A 20,904-nucleotide genomic window follows, 5' to 3' on the forward strand; every position below is an offset into this window, starting at 1 on the left:
GGGCATTTAGCACACACTGTGTGTTAATAATGGTGACTATTGCGCGATTAATACCGCATGTAATACTGGCGGGAGAGATGTGATTTTTCCTTTTTTTTAAGCAGAAAATGATCAACAAACAAGTCTCTGGCTCTGACAGACACAGCCCTGAAACCTTTCCTCCACATGTCTTCATCCAATTTTTAAAAAACAACAAGAATGTAAAAACAGGCCAAGCCCTCCCTGCCATACCCGCCCCTGCCATACCCCATACCCCTCCCTGCTATACCCCATACCCCTCCCTGCTATACCCCATACCCGCCCCTGCCATACCCACAATCCCAGGAGAACTTGTCCACCAGAGGAAATGGGCGGAGTCACAGAAATAGGCAGGTAATTTCAGTGCATAGCTCTGCAGGAACTGTGCTGGACCCTCCCTCAGGTGGCCAGCATGGCATCCGGAGACCACCTGCCTTAGGCTGCCATGCTTCAGCTGGAGAGGCTCCCCCCCACTCATCATGTTACTGCGACCCAAGCATCTAAAGCAGCGACCAGCCAGCCTAGACGATGGAGAACGTGTCACCCTGCGGCTGATGAACGCTGGATGTCCGTGTCTCAGGGGTCGCCGCTGATGTCGCCGCTCCACTTGCCTCCCCCCCCCCCTGTGTTTGCATAGAGCAAACGACTGATACAAGCCGTCTGTTAAATCCCTCATGATGCGGGGGAAAGTCAAAGCTTAGAAAAGAAACTGCAGGCCCATTAAGCGAATCTCCCGCATGTATAAAGTGCCCTCTGACCCCTATAAAGTTAGCATGATGACTGCAGGTCTGGACGCTGCAGTGCTGATGGTAACTGTCTCCAAGTGGCATTTTCACTGACTCCCAGAAGATCAGCCAGGCCACTGAATGGGGTTTGGTCAGACAGGCTTCCAGACAGAGGAAAAGTTTGTCTTATGTAGTCCGGGGACCAGAAGATGCATATTTGAAATATTATTTATTCTATGGAGCTAAACATCAGTACAGACTAAAAACTGAGGTGATCGTGGATGTACTGTAGATGGGAGGCCCACTCACTGCTAAAATGGAGAAGGAGCCTCCCTTGCATAAATCTAAAAAGATGAGACAGGTGTTGTACCGCTATTTGTTCTGCCCATGTTTATTTTGTTGGAAGTACTGCCCCCTTGTGGTCGGGGTTATTGTAATTGTAGTGTCGTGTCACTGTCTGGGTGCCTCCCCATATACAAAGCCATCTTCTAAGCCTTCTGATTGCTGGTACTCGTCTCTGTCCTATTGGTCGCTCGGGTCCCAGTTGGTCTGGGGACAGGAACTGGCCGTGCAGGGCGTCCCTTCAGAGGAAGTCGCAGTGAAGTCTGTCGGAGATCTGGCTGACGCGTACTTCACTGTGGGCTGACACCACCAGAACACGAGCAGTCCTTTGTGCCGGCGCCACGCAGAGCGCCCCATCCTCCACACAATGCCGGCACCTTCCGTGCCATTCGTGCGGGCCATCAGACAAGCGCGTAGAATGGCTGATGTCGCCGTGGTTACGCTGGGAGGTCCGGCCTGGCTGGAGTCGGCCCCGGAGGTGCGCCGCCCCCCGGTACAGCGACTTGCGGAAGTTGGGCTTGAACAACAGGTAGACTATGGGGTTGTAGACGGTGGAGGACTTAGCAAAGATAGCTGCCAGGGCGAAGGCAACCGGGGGCACCTGGGCAGTGCCGCTGCTGGCTGCCCAAATGGCCACCACGGCGTAGGGGCTCCACGCGGCCAGGAAGCCGGTGCACACTGCCACGGAGAGCTGGGGACGGGGAGAAATGTGTAAGCACGCAGATGGGGTCTCTCTGGAAGTACCAGGGTCTCATAAGAGGGGGTGCCGTGGGGGGGTACCGCCAGTGCTACGCTAATGCTAAATGGCACGTGCCGTGAAGCGTGTCCAGGGTGGCTCAGAGTGTGGACCCACCTTGACGATGAGTATGTGGGCGTTGGAGACCGTGCTCTGCGGGGATATGTGCTGCCGCATGGCCAGGTGTGAGCTGCGCACCGTCAGCAGGATGAAGGCGTACGAGGTGAGGATGACGGTGCAGGGCACCGCGTAGCCAAACAGGAAGAGCGCTACCACGTAGGTCACGGCATGCGCGTCCCCACGGGGCACGTGCCAGTCCACGGAGCAAGCTGTGCCATACGGTTCCGGCCCGTAGCGACCCCACTCGGCCATCGGCCCCACGGCAAAGACCACAGCGTAGCACCATGCCCCCAGGACCAGGACACGGGCGTGGGAGGAGGAGAACCGGTTACCTGCCAATCAGACGAGACAAGAAGCTGAAGGGGCGGGGCCACATTGCAGCAAAAAATAGCAGCCTTGACCACTTTGTGTGGGAATGTACTCAATAGAAACATATAAAATGAAGAATTTGTTTTAGCAATTGATACTTTTATTGGTCCCCATGTGGAAAATCTCTTTATGCCTCCTCCAACTTGCTCTCTGTAGGTGAGAGCAAGCTGGCTGTGAAGGGCAGCCACTCATGATAGCACCCAGGGAACGGGGGGTTAAGGGCCTTGCTGATGTGCTGAGGCTCAAACCAGCAACCTTCTGATCACAGGCACAGAGGCTTAGCCCATTGGGCCATAGGCTGCCCCTGTTTTAATTGGCTGCATTTCACCACAATTTCTGCAACATTAGCCAGTAACATTCCAGCCTTTCAGTGACATCCAGTGGCTCTATATTATTGTATTATGCCGGCTTGTTTACGAAGGCATGTTAGGATCTTTGTTGATTTGCATCTGTAGGTCTCCGTTTTGCATTTTACTTGATAGTATTTAACATGATGTGTACTGAAGATAATGACAGACTCTGATACCTGCTCTACAGATCCCTGGGGAGGGGAGGGGAGGGGAGGGGAGGGGGTGGTAAATAATTTCAGTCACTCTGGTTGTGATCAGCAGCAGAACAAGTGAGATTTTGTTTTAGATTTTTTAGTTTTAGTCCAATCCCAGTATCAGGAGCATTGGACCAGTAAGGAAGCAGTGATGGTTAAATAGCTGCCTATATAGCACATTGTTAAACAGTTTTTAAAACAGTTTAGCCCAGTTACTCCCACTGATATGTAAACTCTCTTGTATGAGAGAAAGCTAGCCAAGATAGACAGCAGTAAAAAGACAACGGGGCCAAACACCACAAATACAAAATAGAGCTTAAAATGACATTAACACAACTAAGCTAAACAAACAACAACAATGACAGATAGCAGAGTAGAGTAAGCAGTACACTGTTAAAACAGTTACATCCAAAGGATTTCACTGGCATGTATAAGCATATGTATATCAAGATTTTTGGCTCCTGGAGCTCTGTTAGCGCTCCATACAGTTACTAGTCAGTGCAGTTAGTGCTCCACACTGTTATAACTCCGCCCTGTTACTGCTCCGTACAATTAGCACTGTATACTGCTAGCGATCCATACTGTTGACACTTGGCATTGTTAGCACTCCACAATGTTACCACACTGCAAAATTAATGCTCCGCACTGTTAGCAAGCACTCCACATTGTTAGCCCTGCAATACTGTTGTCTGTGCAGCGAGAGAATAACCAAAAACCCATCTGTACAGGTTCAAGCAGCAGATGACATAATGTGTCTGAAAAGGATAATCAGTCAGAATGTTGGGGTGGCCCAGGTCTGGCCCTTAGCTGCACTGCCACCTACTGTCCCTTGCGGGGTGATGCAGTGATGCAGTGATGCAGGTCAGCTGACTGCAGGTCAGCTTCCAGGCTTCCTTGCTGACGGCGTTCTGGTTAACGGAGCACAGCACCCAGGCCATTAGCTCTGGATGAGGAGATAAACGCCCAGTAAGCCTAGCAGATCGACTGATCGTATATCCAGACACCCGCTGTCCCAGTTTCTGTGATCTGTGAGATGTCGAACGTGAAGGTCCTCTGAAAAACAAGCAGCTGCCTGCACAAACACGCTCCCTGTCACCGTGTGTGTGTGTGTGGGGGGGGGGGGGGATCTGTGTCTTTTGGGACAGGGAGAAGGTCACCGGCAGAGTGGCCCACAGACGCTCTCTGTCCTTCACGCAGCGTTACACGGTGCTAAGCTGGCTGGTGACAGACATCACAGAGCCCCCCCACAGCCGCATGCGACTGTGGGAACAAATGCAGCCTCAGGTGGAGAGTGAAGACGCTTTGTGGGTGTTATTGGTGTGTTATGGTTAGTGCCGGTAATCTGGCATTCAGCTGTTTCAACATTACCCAAGACCTGAGGTCAGGGACGCCCTCGAAACGTGTCCCAGAACTTCAGAGAGATCTAAATTAAAATGCAGGAGTGTGCTTCTAGCCCCCCTGGGAAGGTGGGGGCTGTGCTGCCACCTGGCTTATTCTCTTTCACCTCTGTCTTTGCCAAGTGGTTTGTGGTGCGTTCTGATTCTACTTGAATTAATTGCTTAAATGTATTAGTCACACTTGTTAAGGAATGGCATTAAGCGTTTGTTTGCAAACAGACATCTCAATTACTGCCTGAGTTACTGTACCATCTGCTAATGGTAGGGGGTGGCTGAAGGTTTTTAAGTGGGTCCTGGACATTGCAGGTGGCTGGGACTATCTTCTAGTGTCCCGAGGACCCAGTGCCACTCTCCTGAAGGGGGTGTCAGGCTTCTGCTTCTCACATCTGGCACTGAAACTCTGACAGTAGACATGCAATGGGCTGCACATGGATCAAAGCTTTTAACATCAATCTTTCTTTGAGATGGTCTCCTAATTTCCTTCCAGGAACATGTACTCTTGGGAGCTCTGTTGCATAGTATGTACTGTTACACCTGGCAGAACAGACCTCGTGCTTCACCAGCAATGACCATCAGCTGTGACTAATGCTGTATGAAGAAATGCGTCTCAGACAGGACACTATGATTCCTTTGCTGCCCTCACTGGAGGTTCCACAGCAATGGTGGCTGTGAGCTTATAGTTTTCCACACCACGGTTGCCTCTCCTTCACAGCAGGCTTGCGATCGTTTGGTTTGCTTACCGTAATGTGGGAAGCAGACTTTGAGGCAGCAGACGGCCGACAGGATGGTGAGGTTGGTCAGGCTGCACAGGGCGAAGAGAACCTCGCAGAATGCATAGTAAGTGCAGGTGATCTCACCGAACAGCCACCTGCTCAGGGGTTGGGGGAGGGAGAGAGGAAGAAAGATATAACAGCGCTAAGTGCAGCTGGGGACAATGCAGATGGCTCAGAAGCTACCACACACATCCCTAAGCATTCCCATCATGCTCTTTGGGCACAGGGAGAGACGTGGATCTTATAGTAGACCAAATTTTTACCCAAAGCTACATTCATGGTTTAGAGGGCCTCACAATCTCCCCACCCAGTTTTACATGGCAATATGGAGGCAGTTTCATGTTTAGGGTTCTTTCCTCAGCCACATCAGACCACCTGATGACCAAAGACTTTGCTGGAGATGGCAGAGTGAACATGCTGGAGCACATGACCACCAATAGCCCTGACCTGCGGGCGAAAGAAGAGGGTGTGGCCAGGGGGAAGAGGGTGACGGTCATCCCTAGGTCGCTGATGGACAGGTTTATGATGAAGAACTCAGCCGGCTTCAGTGACGACTTCCTGCAGCAGGCGACTGACAGCAGTATGCAATTAGCCAGCAGGGACAGGACGCCTGCAGCAGGAGGGAAGGGGGCCGGCCGGCCGAGGGGGAGAGAGAGAATGAGGATTAGTTGTCAGGTTGGTATTTGGTTAACCACTCTGTGGGTGGGTCTACCTGGATCATTAGGCAATCTGTGGGTGAGGTTATCTGGGTCTTTGGACAGTCTGTGGAAGTGACTAGCTGGATCTTTGGACAGTCTGTGGGAGTGACTAGCTGGATCTTTGGATAGTCTGTGGGAGTGACTAGCTGGATCTTTGGACAGTGTGGGAGGGGCTAGCTGTATCTTTGGACAGTCTGTGGGTGGAGTTAACTGGGTCTTTGGACAGTCTGTGGGTGGAGTTAACTGGGTCTTTGGACAGTCTGTGGGTGGAGTTAACTGGGTCTTTGGACAGTCTGTGGGTGGAGTTAACTAGGTCTTTGGACAGTCTGTGGGTGGAGTTAACTGGGTCTTTGGATAGTCTGTGGGAGTGACTAGCTGGATCTTTGGACAGTGTGGGAGGGGCTAGCTGTATCTTTGGACAGTCTGTGGGTGGAGTTAACTGGGTCTTTGGACAGTCTGTGGGTGGAGTTAACTGGGTCTTTTGACAGTCTGTGGGAGTGACTAGCTGGATCTTTGGATAGTCTGTGGGAGTGACTAGCTGGATCTTTGGACAGTGTGGGAGGGGCTAGCTGTATCTTTGGACAGTCTGTGGGTGGAGTTAACTGGGTCTTTGGACAGTCTGTGGGTGGAGTTAACTGGGTCTTTGGACAGTCTGTGGGAGTGACTAGCTGGATCTTTGGACAGTGTTGGAGGGGCTAGCTGGATCTTTGGACAGTCTGTGGGAGGTGTTAGTTGCATCTTTGGACAGTCTGTGGGTGGGGTTAACTGGGTCTTTGAACAGTCTGTGGGAGTGACTAGCTGGATCTTTGGACAGTCTGTGGGAGGGGCTAGTTGCATCTTTGGACAGTCTGTGGGTGGTGTTAACTGGGTCTTTGGACAGTCTGTGGGAGGTGCTAGCTGGATCTTTGAGTGGGGTTGACTGGGTCTTTGGACAGTCTGTGGGTGGGGCTAATTGGTCATAAGGCAGTCTGTGGGTGGGGCTAACTGGACCTTTGGGTAGTCTGTGTGTATGGCTAACTGGATCTTTGTACAGTCTGTGGGTGGGGATAGTTGGGTCATTAGGCAGTCTGTGGGTGGGGCTAACTGGCCAGACTCACAGAAAGTGCTGTATAGAGTCCCCATGAGGAAGTCATGTTCTGCTGAGATGGTGGAAACAAACAAGCTTGTTTTCGATGTATTTCCCATCTGCAGGAAAAGAGGTAGAAGATGGGTTACAGTGAGAGAAAGAAATGCAACAAAAGACAGGAAATGAGAAAAGGAAGAGGAAGGGGCACATTGAGAGGAAGACAAGCAGCATGTAACAAGAAGTAAGAAAAGGAAGAGTAATGGGTGTAGTGAGAGGAAAATACACAACAAACAACAGGAAGTAAGAAAAGGAAGAGGAAGGGGCCCAGTTATTGCACTTTATTGGTGTGGTGACCCTCCTTAACAAAAAGTTTGAATCAGCTAGTTTCAGGAAGACTGTAAAGATGAAACACCCTTTTATACAGAGGGTTGCACACCAGTTGTTCACACTAATGTAGGAATGCAAACCTTGTTATCCAGTTTTACTTAAAAAGTTCTGAAATTCATACTGTACATTCAGGTGACACAATGAATCGCTCTTTATGTTACATCATCTCGTTCCTCTCTGGTCTAAAAATAAACATTCCCCTGTATGACTTGAAGCTTCAATCAGTTCAAACACGTTCTACTGATGTAGGCAACTATCAATAGTGATAGTTAATTGAAGACCCATGCATCTTCTGACCCCACTAGATGGTGCTCTTGGTTTGCGTTGAAGCATGCTGTAAGCCATGTTTGGACAGAGAGCACCATCTAGTGGGATCAGAAAATAAAGCAAATGGTTCATGAGGCTTCATTTGGCCATTACTAACTAGAAGTTGTGTCTGGAGGCCTTGACAAGAGTACCTTCTTTAATATATTATGCCAGTGTTCCTAATTCGGTCCCTGGAGACCCGCAGACAGTCCGCATTTTTGCAGGGGAAAATGCAAAAATGTAGACTGTCTGGTAGGGAGCTGTGAAGGAGCAAAAACGTGGACCTTCTGTGGTCTTCATGGACCTGATTGGGAAACACTGAATTGTGAAAAAGAGCACAAAGAACATTTGTGATCACGATGCCACACTAAAACTAGCTAAAACCGGTGCATGCTGAAACAGAAATCACGACATTGGTCTGGGAATGGTGGAGGGGCTTTATGAGCTCTCAAGTATAACTCTGGACTGCTGTGGGCTTCCACTGCAGGCCTGCACTTGCAGCAGCCTGTACATGATCCAAGGAAACACCGGTGAGCAGAATCATAGCCCTGTCTAGTGCTGACCTGCATCTCCTGTCAGGAGGGCTTGGACCTGTAGTACCAGGCTGCAGCCAGCTCTCACTTACTATGGTTTATTTTCTATTGCTGTCATCTTGGATTTACTGGAACGAAACCATCAAGTAGTAATGTCATTCTACTACATACATATGACAATTGCCTGGACTTAAACTGACCATGACCCTGTGTTAGATAGTGGTTGTGGAATCTGGATGGCTTTTACAAAAAGAAACCCAGGCTGGCATGTAGAGTTTGGCTGAAAGAGGCTTATATCAGTTTGAGTTTTACTGTTAACTCAGCACTGGCTCCTCATGGATGTGCAACACTGTGTAACATGCAGCACTGGTGCAGCACGGCTGACAGTGTTAATGCGCCTTAGCGTTAGCACAGCAGTCAGCGTGACAGCTGCAGTCCTCAGACACGTGAGAGGATCACGGCAAAACCGGGAGGGGGCTGCATGTCTCATGATGCTTCAGGGTGACATTGGGAGCAGGTCTGTGGGGTCCTGCTTCTGCTTCCAGCATCCTTGCGTGTAAAGCGTCCATCTCCCCGAGAAGAAAAAGCAGCGGCCTATGACCCTCATTTCGAGCAGTTCGATGGACAGCTTGCATGTGCATGTCTGTCTGTGTTTTGCAAGAAGTCTGCTAGTTGGTTTCCATGACAACCACCAATGCCATCTCACACACAGAGGCAATCTAAAAGAGCGATCGCCGAGAGAGGGATCACACTTTACATTTAACAAATTACAATACCCTTCAAAGTGCTCACTATCGATACACAAAAACCAGGTCTGTCACAAAGCTTACTCTGACAGTTAACTGTATCCATCACCCAATGAAAATGAATTGCAGTTTGTGTCCATGACTGTTCAGTATCTATGTAGGGCACAAGCTAGAGAGCAAAGTGAATCTGTATTACCTCTTCTTAGTCTAGGCATTATGCAATTTCAGTTTCAGCTGTTACACAGTGCTGCTCAGCATTATCAAACCAGTGGCCAGGAAAAAAACAGTGATGACATCTGTCACGAGGCCAGATGACAGGGAATGATTTCTCCTCTAACGCTGCAACCTGACGGTGACACAGGTATCAAACATCACCTGACATCCTGATTTGCTGGGAACGAGCTACAAACGCTAAAGGCCATGGTCCAACTGGCGCTGCTATAACATTATAACACTGGGAAATTACACTGGAGAGATTCAAGTGGACAAATAGGAGCTATGTATAACTCTGGGGAGAGTAAGCTGAGAATACGCCATCCATCCATCCATCCATTCATCCATCCATCTTCTAATCACCTCTCCTGGACAGAACCAAAGGCAGCCTGTACACCCTGAATGGGATGCCACTGCCGGTGTGTTGAAGGGCAAATACAGGCACTTACTGCCTGTTTATGGAGGAGGCAGCCGGTGAACCCAGGAAGAAGAGCAAGCATCAAAGAAACAGCGTAGGGGTGACATTCAAACCCCCAGACCAGGAGGTGTGAGGCTCCCACTGAGCCACAGTGCCACCTTGTGGTGAAATCCCTCTATGCTCTTTATTCTCACAGCTAATGTGCGTCTGGTTCAGCTGCTGCTGAAGGAGATTGTTGATCAAACAGGGGACCCCAACAGATCAGGCATGAAGCTAAACACTTTTTTTCTGAAGTCTCCTTTTAATGACTGTCTCTTTGGGATGGAAACCAATTTGAAAATCAAATAAGGAGAACAAACATTAGGAACCCTTCACAAGGATGCAGCATTTTCCCTGTGGTAGGAGCACAAGATTCACTCAAAAGCATGCTAAGGAAGCTTTCGCAACTGTATGTCACTTTGAATGCATGACTGTTATTTTTTCAAGACATCTAAAGTTCTTTAATAAAGAACCACTTCAATGACCATTGTGTAGCACCCACCGGGTTGATGAGATTGCAGTCATTCTGCGCATCACATAATAGCTAAGGTGGTGAAAGGGCAGGAGAGAATTCACCAGTTAGTTAGTGGATGATTAGGAGGCCACATTTCATAGGGCCACAGCGGACAGAGTCTAGCCAAGACATCGGGGTGCTACCCCTAGTCTTTCGAAAGATGCCCAGGGATCCTTTATAACCTCTGAGAGTCAGGACCTCAGTTTTACATTTCATCCGAAGGACGGAACCATTTTTACAAGTGTCCCCATCACTGGGGCACTGGGATCCACACAGACCACTGGATGGGCTCCCCTGTTGGCCACATCAACACCTCTTCCAGCAGCAACCCTGCTTTTCTAGTTCATCTCCCATCCATTGCTTTGGATAAGAGTGCCTGTTAAATACCACAGATACATTCTTAACTCAGTTCTTTGCTTACAGGCCTGTTTAGAAATACCCACAGTGCTACAGAAGCTGCCTCCCTGCCTGTAGGAACACGAGGCCAGTGACGGCAAATATCATACTCCGTCGCTGAAGAGCATGTGACCACACGGGGGGTTTTTATGAGGTAGGGCAGGTCAAACTGGAACTGAATGGAGAACCTGGTTCCGCTTAGTCTCACTTCAGGAAGCCATTTTCCTAGGGGTTCATATACTATTTATATCAATGACCTTGATCATTAAAACCGTTTGTTCAGCAAAGACATAGCAAGATAAAATGCTGCATGTTTGTTTGTTTGTAATTTCGATTAATACGACGATCAGATCACATTATAGGAGGCATTCATGCAGAAAATTGCTAAGGGTTCACAAGGTGTCACAGACTTAATGTGATGTGCTTTTGAAAGATTAGTCATTAGACATTACTTAGATATCCCTGAAGAGAAAGGAGGGGAACAGAAGGAGGTGAGGAGGCTCAGGAGACAGAGGACAGGTGCTTATCTTCTTTTTCTTCATGGTCTGAGTAACACTGTCATATGCATGGTCATACCTACCACTGAGGACACCAAGATCAAGTCCTCAGTATTTTTTCTGCAACTCCATTAACCACGATCCATTACAGGCACATCTAGGAAGACTTTGGACCTCGATATTTAAAAAAAATCCTTACTACAGCCCTGGCTGTAGGGTTTATTTGGAAAGCAGGGTTACAGGTCGGGTTAAGTCATCTCTACTCTTTACACCACAGACTTTGGGAAGAGGAGGTACAGGAGAAGAGGAGTACAGAAGACTGGGGGACGTTTTTACTGGTTGGTGTAAGAACCATCTGCAGCTTAGTGTCAGAAAGAGACAGGAGCTGGTGATGGATTTAAGGCAGAAATGCTGGCCACCATGACCCTCTAAGGAGAGAGTGTAATAGAGGACAGAGACTTAGTGTCTAAACTGATGACAGGCTGGACCAGCATGACGATACTGAAGGAGCCTGCAAGGGGGAGCAGAGCAAGCTGTTTTTCTGCAGGTTTTTCAACGTTATTCAGCAAACTGCTATACGCTTCGTCAGTCCACCACAGCCAGTGTCATGTTCTTCACAGCTGATTGCTGGGGAGGTCACATCAGGCACAAAGATGCTAGTAGACTCATCAGGCTTTTCACTTCTCTTCCCTGTTACACTTCAGAAGAAATCACCCTTCAGAAATCCTGGGCTTAAAAACCTGCCAGTTTCTGATTATTTCTCAAGATATGGAATCTCTCTTGTCTGTTTCTCCATCAGCCTCGTGGATCATCCGTTTGAGGGTTCTGTCCATGACACATTTTCTGAGATGATGCAGAAAATCTGACCATCATTGACCTCTTGCTCATGAACTCATAAGCAATGCATGTATGGTGCATCTTTGTGCATCTCACCTTCAATTTAACCAAAGCTGGCCAGTGTTAAACCACAGCGACTGGCCAGTGTTAAACCACAGTGACTGGTCAGTGTTAATTTAAACCACAGCGACTGGCCAGTTTTAACCACAGTGACTGGCCAGTGTTAAACCACAGCGACTGGCCAATTTTAACCACAGCGACTGGCCAGTGTTAAACCACAGCGACTGGTCAGTGTTAAACCACAGCGATTGGCCAGTTTTAACCACAGCGACCGGCCAGTGTTAAACCACAGCGACTGGCCAGTGTTAAACCACAGTGACTGGTCAGTGTTAATTTAAACCACAGCGACTGGCCAGTTTTAACCACAGTGACTGGCCAGTGTTAAACCACAGCGACTGGCCAATTTTAACCACAGCGACTGGCCAGTGTTAAACCACAGCGACTGGTCAGTGTTAAACCACAGCGATTGGCCAGTTTTAACCACAGCGACCGGCCAGTGTTAAACCACAGCGACTGGCCAGTTTTAACCACAGCGACTGGCCAGTTTTAACCACAGCGACCGGCCAGTGTTAAACCACAGTGACTGGCCAGTGTTAAACCACAGCGACTGGCCAATTTTAACCACAGCGACTGGCCAGTGTTAAACCACAGCGACTGGCCAATTTTAACCACAGCGACTGGCCAGTGTTAAACCACAGCGACTGGTCAGTGTTAAACCACAGCGACCGGCCAGTTTTAACCACAGCGACTGACCAGTTTTAACCACAGCGACCGGCCAGTGTTAAACCACAGCGACTGGCCAGTTTTAACCACAGCGACTGGCCAGTTTTAACCACAGCGACTGGCCAGTGTTAAACCACAGCTACTGGCCAGTTTTAACCACAGCGACTGGCCAGTTTTAACCACAGCGACTGGCCAGTTTTAACCACAGCGACTGGCCAGTGTTAAACCACACCATGCTGAAAGTTCAGGAGGCAGGAGGGCCTCTCATTAGGCATCACTGAGCAGGGCACTGCATGGGATTGGGTTTAGGGCAAATACTCAGCAAACCTGCTGTCTATATTAAGTGCTGTATACTGAAAGAAATACTAAAGTCATCACTTAGGATGTGGACATTATCCAAAATGGTAAAGCAAATAAATTAATCTGCAAAAAGGTCATTTGTGTAATATATTACATTAATTCATTTATTCATTAAGACAATAATGTTCAATATATCCATTTCCATAGTTACGGCTCTGCAATTTAATTTGCAAGAATTAATTGGTTTAATTTCACGCTTGAGCTCTTTTGAAGAAGGTAAACTTTGATTTAACAAAGTTTCCCAAGCTCACTTGTCACCATTGCCTGGGAGTAGCTGCAGGCGGCTTCTGCAAGCAGAAAGGCAGCAGGTGCTTCATGCTCCCATTTCTGCAGCTGTTCCCAGAGGATTTAGGATGATGACCAGATAGCACAGTGAAGGAGAAGCCCCCCCCCACACACACACACATAGACCTGTACTCATATCTTTGAGGGAACCATTCATTCATTTCTATGGGCAAAACCCTAATCCAATGACAACCTTAACCCCTACCCAGCTATTACCTTAACCACAAGTAACCAAACGAAATACAAGACTTTTGGCATCTCCTTTTTCGGCCATCTTGGTGACACTGTCATCTTTAGAGTCACAAAAGAGGAGCTGGTTCACTACAAGGTGCAGGTCCAGCTGTCAGCGGACATCTGGGACATCCAGAATACTTTCTGGTGTTTCTTCACAACCTAAGCCTCACACAGAAAACCTTCCTGCATTCAAGCTGCCCAAACTCACACCAAGTATCTGAACCCAGTGGTTGTCAGTTATGGAGCAGCTAAAGCACTGGTGTTTCTGGGAAAATCGCTTGGAAGTAAACTCCACCTGTGTGGATGGCCATTTGGTTTCTGTGATGCACAGTTCAGCCTTGTGGAAGCCACAGATAATTAACCACCAGTTATTTACAGCTTTCAACTGAGAAATAGCACAGCCTAGAGGTGACAGGAAGAACTCCACAGCCTTCGGTTTGAACCCTCTTGCTCCACTACAATTTTGATTACTCAGTTAGTGGAATAATATTTGTACTATAACCACAATTAAAGAGTTCCTTAAGGCCAGTATTGTCCAAAGAACAGATGCCTAGATTGAGAACCAGAAAACGTGGTTTTCTAAGAATCATGTTATTTGATTTAATCTATCAAAGCCTGGAGTTCTCAAAGCCAGATAGAAACTCAACAGAAACTTAATCATTCAGTAAGTTCTCGTGTATGTGGCAGCAAACCTTAGGGTGGGGCTGTCTGACCCCTGTGGGATGCCTGACACTCCTTTACTTGCTTTTGTACATTAACTGTGGCCACTTGTGCACAATGGTGCAAAATGGTTTTTCAGTTCCGGTGGATTCAATCTAGGGTTTTCGGTCACATGACCTCCCATCCAAGATGAACTTATGTGAACTCCCATGACAGATGAGGGCTCCCAGTATGCAGTGGGGAATGGAATGTGTGGTCTTATTCAGAGGCTTTATTCAAAAGATCAAAGCATCATATATATGCTTTTTCTGGGTAGGGTGGTTTGTCTTCAACCTTTTTCAGGTCAGGAACCTCTTGGTGGATAGTGAAATAGAGTACTTTACACATCCCTCATGTCTCAAAACTGCTGCTATTTTGAAAAAACCTGGTGCTGATCCCAACAATTTGAATAGTTTTCAACCAATTTCAAATCTACCATTTCTGTCTAAAATTCTTGTGAAGAAAGTTGCAACACAGGTGCATCTTCATCATAGTGATAACAATCTATTAGAACAGCTTCAGTTTGCATATTGTCCATTTCATAGGACAGAAACAGAAATTACTAATGATTTATTATTGGAATGACTGATTATGCCCTTACCTGGTTTACCTCTTATCTTTCTGGTTGTACTCAGTTTGTGCGACTTAAAACTTTTAGTTTTAGTTCCAGTTGCTAGGGGTGTTCCACAGGGTTCTGTTTTGGGGCCTCTTTTATTCATAATTTATCTTTTACCTCTTGGAAACTTTTTTAGGAAACTTTATATACTGTTTCACTGTTATGCAGATGACACCCAGCTCTACTTATCTACAGTACCAAGCCTAACTCTGTTATTCCACCCACTTCCCCCTCAGAGTGTCTATCAGAGATTAAAACTTGGTCTGCCGCCAATTTTCTCCAACTTTATAAGGATAAAACTGTGGTTCTTCTTGTAGCCACAAATTCTACTCTTGCCAAATTTGATTGTCTTTCTTCGGCAGTTGATAGCTCTGTAGTATCTCACTCTCCTCAAGAGTTTGGGTGTCATCCTTGACAGTCCTTTTTCTTTCAGACCACATATTGAAATATTACTCAGTCTGCATACTTTCACCTCCATAATATTAATCGCCTTTGTTTGTCTCTCACACCTTCTAGTACTGCTATTCTTGTACATGCTATGGTCACATCTCGTACTGATTACTGTAATTCCATCCTGTCTGGTCTCCTTCTCAAGCTCCTCCATTAGCTTCAGTTGGTTCACAATGCTGCTGCTTGTATTATTACTAGGACCCCCTACATAGCACACATCACTCCTGTTCTTCAGTAATGTTGTTGGCTTCCTGTCAGATATTGTACTGAAACCAAGATTTTACTGTTAACCTCCATAGTCCTCCATAATCTGCCTCCTCCATATCACTCTGATTTTTGCATATTCATACCCCCTCCCATACTCTCATTGTGCCTGCTTCTTGCCTGACCACCATGGGGTTCTGGGCCTTTGTTCATGCTGCCCCATGTCTTTGGATCTCTCTTCCTCCTGATATCCATGGTACCGACTGTCTCTCTACATTCAAATCTTGGCTTAAAACTCACCTTTATACAATTGCCTATTCGCTTTAATTTCCCTACTTAGGCAGCTTTTAATGGATTTGATTTATGGTAATTTTGAATATTTGTATGCATGCATATATGTACAGATGTTGAAGTATGCATGCATATTGTGTTGGCTGTGTTTTGTAAGGTGTCCTTGAGTGCCTTGAAAGGCACCTTTAAATAGAATGCATTATTTTTTATTATTAAAATTGCATTGTGGATTAGGCTTGACCCATATTAACATTATCATTAACCTGTCTATTTATGAATTCATGAATAAATGTAAATGATCCTCTTAACCTATTTATTTACTTTGTCTTGATGCTTACAATAAAAAAACTGGTGGTGTAATGGTTCTGAAACTGAGACTGAAATCGCAATACAAGCGTTTACAATCTCATGTTGCGGTTCTGGAATACAGGTCCGTAGTATCCCCCGAAATGGAACCCTAGCCCATTGCCACAGGTGCAGCCTGTTGAGCTCTGAATTACATTATTAATGTTACAAAACTCATTTTTCATTTCACATTTAATACTATAACACATATGAATCTAGAAATTATTATTCTATTTAATGTTAGGGCAACTGTATATTTTGTTAACTTCACACATTACACCTATTTTATTGCCTTCCAACTGCGTATGTCATGTGACTATTTTGGTGACTGACATGATTGAATAATCATGCTGCAGTAAAATCTAGGTTAGTTATTAGCTCAAGATAATAATCCTGAGATTGCAGAGCACCTGGGCACTTTCAAATCAGTGGTGTGGGAACATCTTGGTTATATAGTATAGTATTTTAAGTTAATATAACTGTAGCATTCTTTTGTTTAGTGTTCTATATTGTTGGTGATTAAGGATTTTTTTCTCATTTTCTGTACCTGCTTGTCCAGTTAGCACCTCACCCAGACAGTTAGCACCTCACACAGTCAGTTAGCACCTCACCCAGACAGTTAGCACCTCACCCAGACAGTTAGCATCTCACCCAGACAGTTAGCACCTCACCCAGACAGTTGGCACCTCACCCAGACAGTTAGCACCTCACCCAGACAGTTAGCAACCTCACCCAGACACTTAGCAACCTCACCCAGACACTTAGCAACCTCACCCAGACACTTAGCACCTCACACAGTCAGTTAGCACCTCACCCAGACAGTTAGCATCTCACCCAGACAGTTAGCATCTCACCCAGACAGTTAGCATCTCACCCAGTCAGTTGGCACCTCACCCAGACAGTTAGCATCTCACCCAGACACTTAGCATCTCACCCAGTCAGTTAGCATCTCACTCAGTCAGTTAGCATCTCACCCAGTCAGTTAGCACCTCACCCAGACAGTTAGCACCTCACCCAGACAGTTAGCACCTCACCCAGTCAGTTAGCATCTCACCCAGTCAGTTAGCACCTCACCCAGACAGTTAGCACCTCATCCAGACAGTTAGCACCTCACCCAGACAGTTAGCACCTCACCCAGACAGTTGGCACCTCACCCAGTCAGTTAGCTCCTCGCCCAGTCAGTTAGCTCCTCGCCCAGTCAGTTACCTCCTCGCCCAGTCAGTTAGCGCTTTGCCTGGACAGTTAGCACCTTGCCAGTCAGTTAGTGCCTTGCCCAGTCAGGAAAGCACTTTGCCTGGTCAGTTAGTGCTTCACTCAGTCATGCTATCGCCCTGCACTACCTGAAATCCCCCCAACATCTCTAGGCAGCCTCTTTATTCATTGGGTACGACCCTGAGGGGTTCCTGCTGCAGCTGTAACTGCCCAGCTGCTGGTCCTCCTGCTGTTGCCATGGTGACAGCATCCCGTGGGTCATGCGGGATGGCGTCTCTGCCAGGGGGCCGGCCTGCCACACAGCTCCGCCTCCTTCAGCTTGTGCCTTCTTCACACACAGAGCTGTGAGTACTTCTGGCTGGGGCCTGAGGAGGAAGCTCATAAACCGCTATGCTGCTGCCCCATGGAGCCAGGAGGGGAAGCGCACACCCCCCATATGCACTTATGACCCAAACAGGCATAGCCATACATATCTGCAGGAGCAGGCCTGTTACCCAGGGAGGCCAAACAAAGCTGAATGCACTTAACCCCTCTGTCAGAAGAAAGTAGCACCAGAAAACAAGACAAAAGTCACAGGGTCAACATCATTCCTGATACGTTATACACATAATCTAGGTAACACTTTACTTGAAGCAGTCTACGGGTGATGTAACCGTCATAAGAATGACATAAGAATGACATGACATGTCATGCACATCAATGACACATCATTGATGTTTATGACTGCTGTCATAATGTGTCATTCAGTTCCAAAAACCAAATGACACATTATGATAACAGTCATAAACATCAATAACGTGTCATTAATGTGCATGACATGTGTCATGTCATTCTTATGATGGTTACATCTCACCCTTATGTAGACTGCTTCAAGTAAAGTGTTGCCATAATGGATCCTAAATTATTACTGAAGCAGCTCTCACAGGATAAGGACATCACTGGACAGATGCGATAGGCTGTGGTCTGGAGTAGAGTACTGACAGGGCCCAGGTTCTCTCCTCAAAACGGGGCAGGGGCCTCATGTCCATAGCTGGGATTTGTGTCTCATTCAAGCTAATATTAATTAAAAATATTCCCCCCTGGGGTGGGATACAGAGTGAAGTAACGGGTCACAGTCACAACATCTTTGCATGATGCTGGCTTTTGGGGGGGGGGGGCTGGGGTGTTGACCTTATTTAGAAATCTGTCCATCGAGACACTTTTTTTGCAGCCTGACACTATGAGATTAAACAACACGCTCAGTGGGTGTCTCTGCTAACAGGGATAAGCAGCTCGGATCTGAGAAGCCATGATCTGAATCCTAGGACATTGTATTCGTTTAAAAACCAGAGGAGACCTTTAACGGGAAACCTTGGATGGGACAACCTGGATTGAACACCCTGGATGGGACACAAGTCCTCTCTGGTGGAAGCTCTGCTTGATAACAACATACAAATGAGGAAATGGTGGGGTCAGAGTGCAGGGTTGACCAACGTCCTGAGGCAAGTGAGTTGAAGGCCCAACGATGGCGTGACTCTCAGACACAGAAGCCGGACTGACTGACCACGCACCACGACACACACTTACTCACGGCATCCCTCCTGCAAGCACCACAGCTTACTAGTCGTCTCCGTTTGCAAATACATGGCAGCTGAATTTATGCAGTGCCTTACTTACAGGATTACTTCACCAAAAGCCACGTGACATACACACGAGAAAAAAGTGCCCAACAAAAGCAGGTCTGCTGTCTCCCAGGTCCAAAGTCTCCACAGAAAGGTTTGTGTCAAAATCTACTAAAGAAAAAACACCCGTCTATGTGTGTATGCGTACGTGCGACATGTGCGTGCCTGTGTGTGTGTGCATGCAGGCGTGTGTGTGGGCGATTTCTCACGTAAGCCCACAAAAACCATTCAATCACAAAAAATGCAATAGCCACTGTCAAAAACTACACATCAAGTATCTTCCCTGCATAGGCAGTCATATACAGTACCTGTAGTAAATTACAGCCATTAAAAATTCATGTTTCAGTTATTTACCTGCTTAAAAGCTTTGTTCAAACGTTTCCCTCAAGGGTACAACTGTTAGGTTGACATTTACAAAGCCATTTTATATTTCAGTTAACGGGTGCTGTGGAAAAAAATATCCACCAGGTGTGAGTGTTCAGTCAGATCCAAACCTGATTTCTGATTGTTTAAACCTGATGACCATGTGACCAGCTGTAACAGGGCTCTTCACAGACGATCAAGTGTTTGGGCTGAGCGAATCACTGTGGGCCAGGATGGTCAGCTGACTCAGCCACCTGAGGCAGACAATGCCTCCCCCCCCCCCCCCCTTTCACCCCCCATCATGCAGTTACATTCCGGGCAGCTTTACAGAGGTGAATATTTAAAGAAACAGTTTAGGTTCAGGCCCAGCAGACTTTCATTTTTAGGACTCTTGCTAACAAGTTCATCTCCTTTATAACCGATCCTACCCCCATGTGACCTGTTGAGTGAGAGAGGAAGGTGAGTCGGGAACCAGCTGGACCTGGACCCTAACCATAACTCTCCAGAGTCACACGGAGGACGATTCAGGTAGATCTCACAAACAGACTGCATATCTGGCAGATGTGGCACAGCGGCCTCACACCGCACATCATGCAACACGTTGCCGAGTGACCAGACAGCGCTGCTGCCCTTCTCGACCACCAACGAATGGTTGCCATGTTGGGGTCACATTTCGGCGAGCTCGAAAGCAACATCACAGCCAGTGCAAAGGCTCAGGGGAAGCCAGGGAGACTGCAAGCTCAACTGCATCCACCAGGCTGCACCTAGACAGTGAGGAGCTTCAAAGGTCAGTCAGCTTCTGTCAGCTGGCCCCCCCCCGGCAGCCAAAACAGAACCACAGACCCCCCAGATCAGCGCGACGACAGCAGTGGTGGCTGCGGCACCTACCTTCTGGGGAGAGCGCTCCACTCACAGACACGACTCATGGGTGAAGGGTGACCTCCTGTCTTGTCTTCCGCGGTGGGGCTCCCTTGTCCTTCAGCGGGGGGACGGAGGCAGGCTGGTGTGTGCCAGGAGACGAGAGCAGCACGCACACCCCCGCACACCCCCACAGCTGAGGAGCATTGTGACGCTTCCCTGGATGTGTCCCTCTCCCCCTCTCTCTCTCTCCCCCTCTCTCTCTCTCCCCCTCTCTCTCTCTCCCCCTCTCTCTCTCTCTCCCCCTCCCTCACTCCCCCCCTCCATCGCTCTCTCTCACTCTGTCCGTCTCTGCTCTCTCACATTATCTCAACCGACATATAAATCTTTTCTCAGGTGGCCTATTGGCATGGACATCCAAAGCCTTTATATACAGTGTTATATAATCATATTTCACTTTAAATTATAAGTGCAGTTGCTTTCCTCTATTTAAACTAATTTCTGTTTGCTTTGTTGAGATTTTAAATGCACACTTTTTTGGTTTCTGAGGCATACTGGTTTATGTAAAATGTCAAGATGAATGATTTTAAGGAATTTAAATCATCAGTCGGAAATTTAATCAGTCTAATAAGTAAAATGCAATAATGAAAGATTTTAATAGTTTGTGGGATCTGTAAAATAAATACACAAAGCAAAACATACTTCTTGGCAAATTTGTTCTTGATAATTAAGCTTCTTACTTAATGGAAACAATTAAAGTAAATAAATAGTCACTTAGACAACAACACTGCTTCAGGTTGTTGTCTCACACCTCTGGCACCGGGGTTTGAGTCTCTGCCCTGGCTCTACATGTGTGGAGTTTGCATGTT

General features: G+C 47.3%; 1 protein-coding gene across 1 annotated transcript; it reads right to left on the reverse strand.

Annotated features, from left to right (window-relative positions):
* Positions 1-355: 355 nt before the first annotated feature.
* Positions 356-20,248, reverse strand: LOC111835906 (opsin-5-like). The gene is made up of 6 exons (XM_072714927.1): positions 20,066-20,248; positions 6,820-6,907; positions 5,472-5,634; positions 4,992-5,119; positions 1,939-2,273; positions 356-1,776 (listed from the first exon to the last, which is right to left on the reverse strand). Exons 2-6 carry the CDS (start codon positions 6,905-6,907, stop codon positions 1,327-1,329), a joined length of 1,164 nt encoding a protein of 387 aa, XP_072571028.1. The 5' UTR covers positions 20,066-20,248; the 3' UTR covers positions 356-1,326.
* Positions 20,249-20,904: the final 656 nt, after the last annotated feature.

The sequence above is a fragment of the Paramormyrops kingsleyae genome, chromosome 8 (genome assembly GCF_048594095.1).
Source record: "Paramormyrops kingsleyae isolate MSU_618 chromosome 8, PKINGS_0.4, whole genome shotgun sequence".
NCBI lineage: Eukaryota > Metazoa > Chordata > Actinopteri > Osteoglossiformes > Mormyridae > Paramormyrops > Paramormyrops kingsleyae.

What these genes read in the sequence shown, in the direction of transcription:
- LOC111835906 (XM_072714927.1), bottom strand. Translation starts at nt 6,907, where the DNA reads ATGGGAAATACATCGAAAACAAGCTTGTTTGTTTCCACCATCTCAGCA. An exon ending in GACTCTATACAGCACTTTCT is followed by an intron (nt 5,635 to 6,819) that starts GTGAGTCTGGCC and finishes CTCCTGCTGCAG; the next exon opens with GCGTCCTGTCCCTGCTGGCT. An exon ending in CCCTCTTCTTTCGCCCGCAG is followed by an intron (nt 5,120 to 5,471) that starts GTCAGGGCTATT and finishes ACCCCTGAGCAG; the next exon opens with GTGGCTGTTCGGTGAGATCA.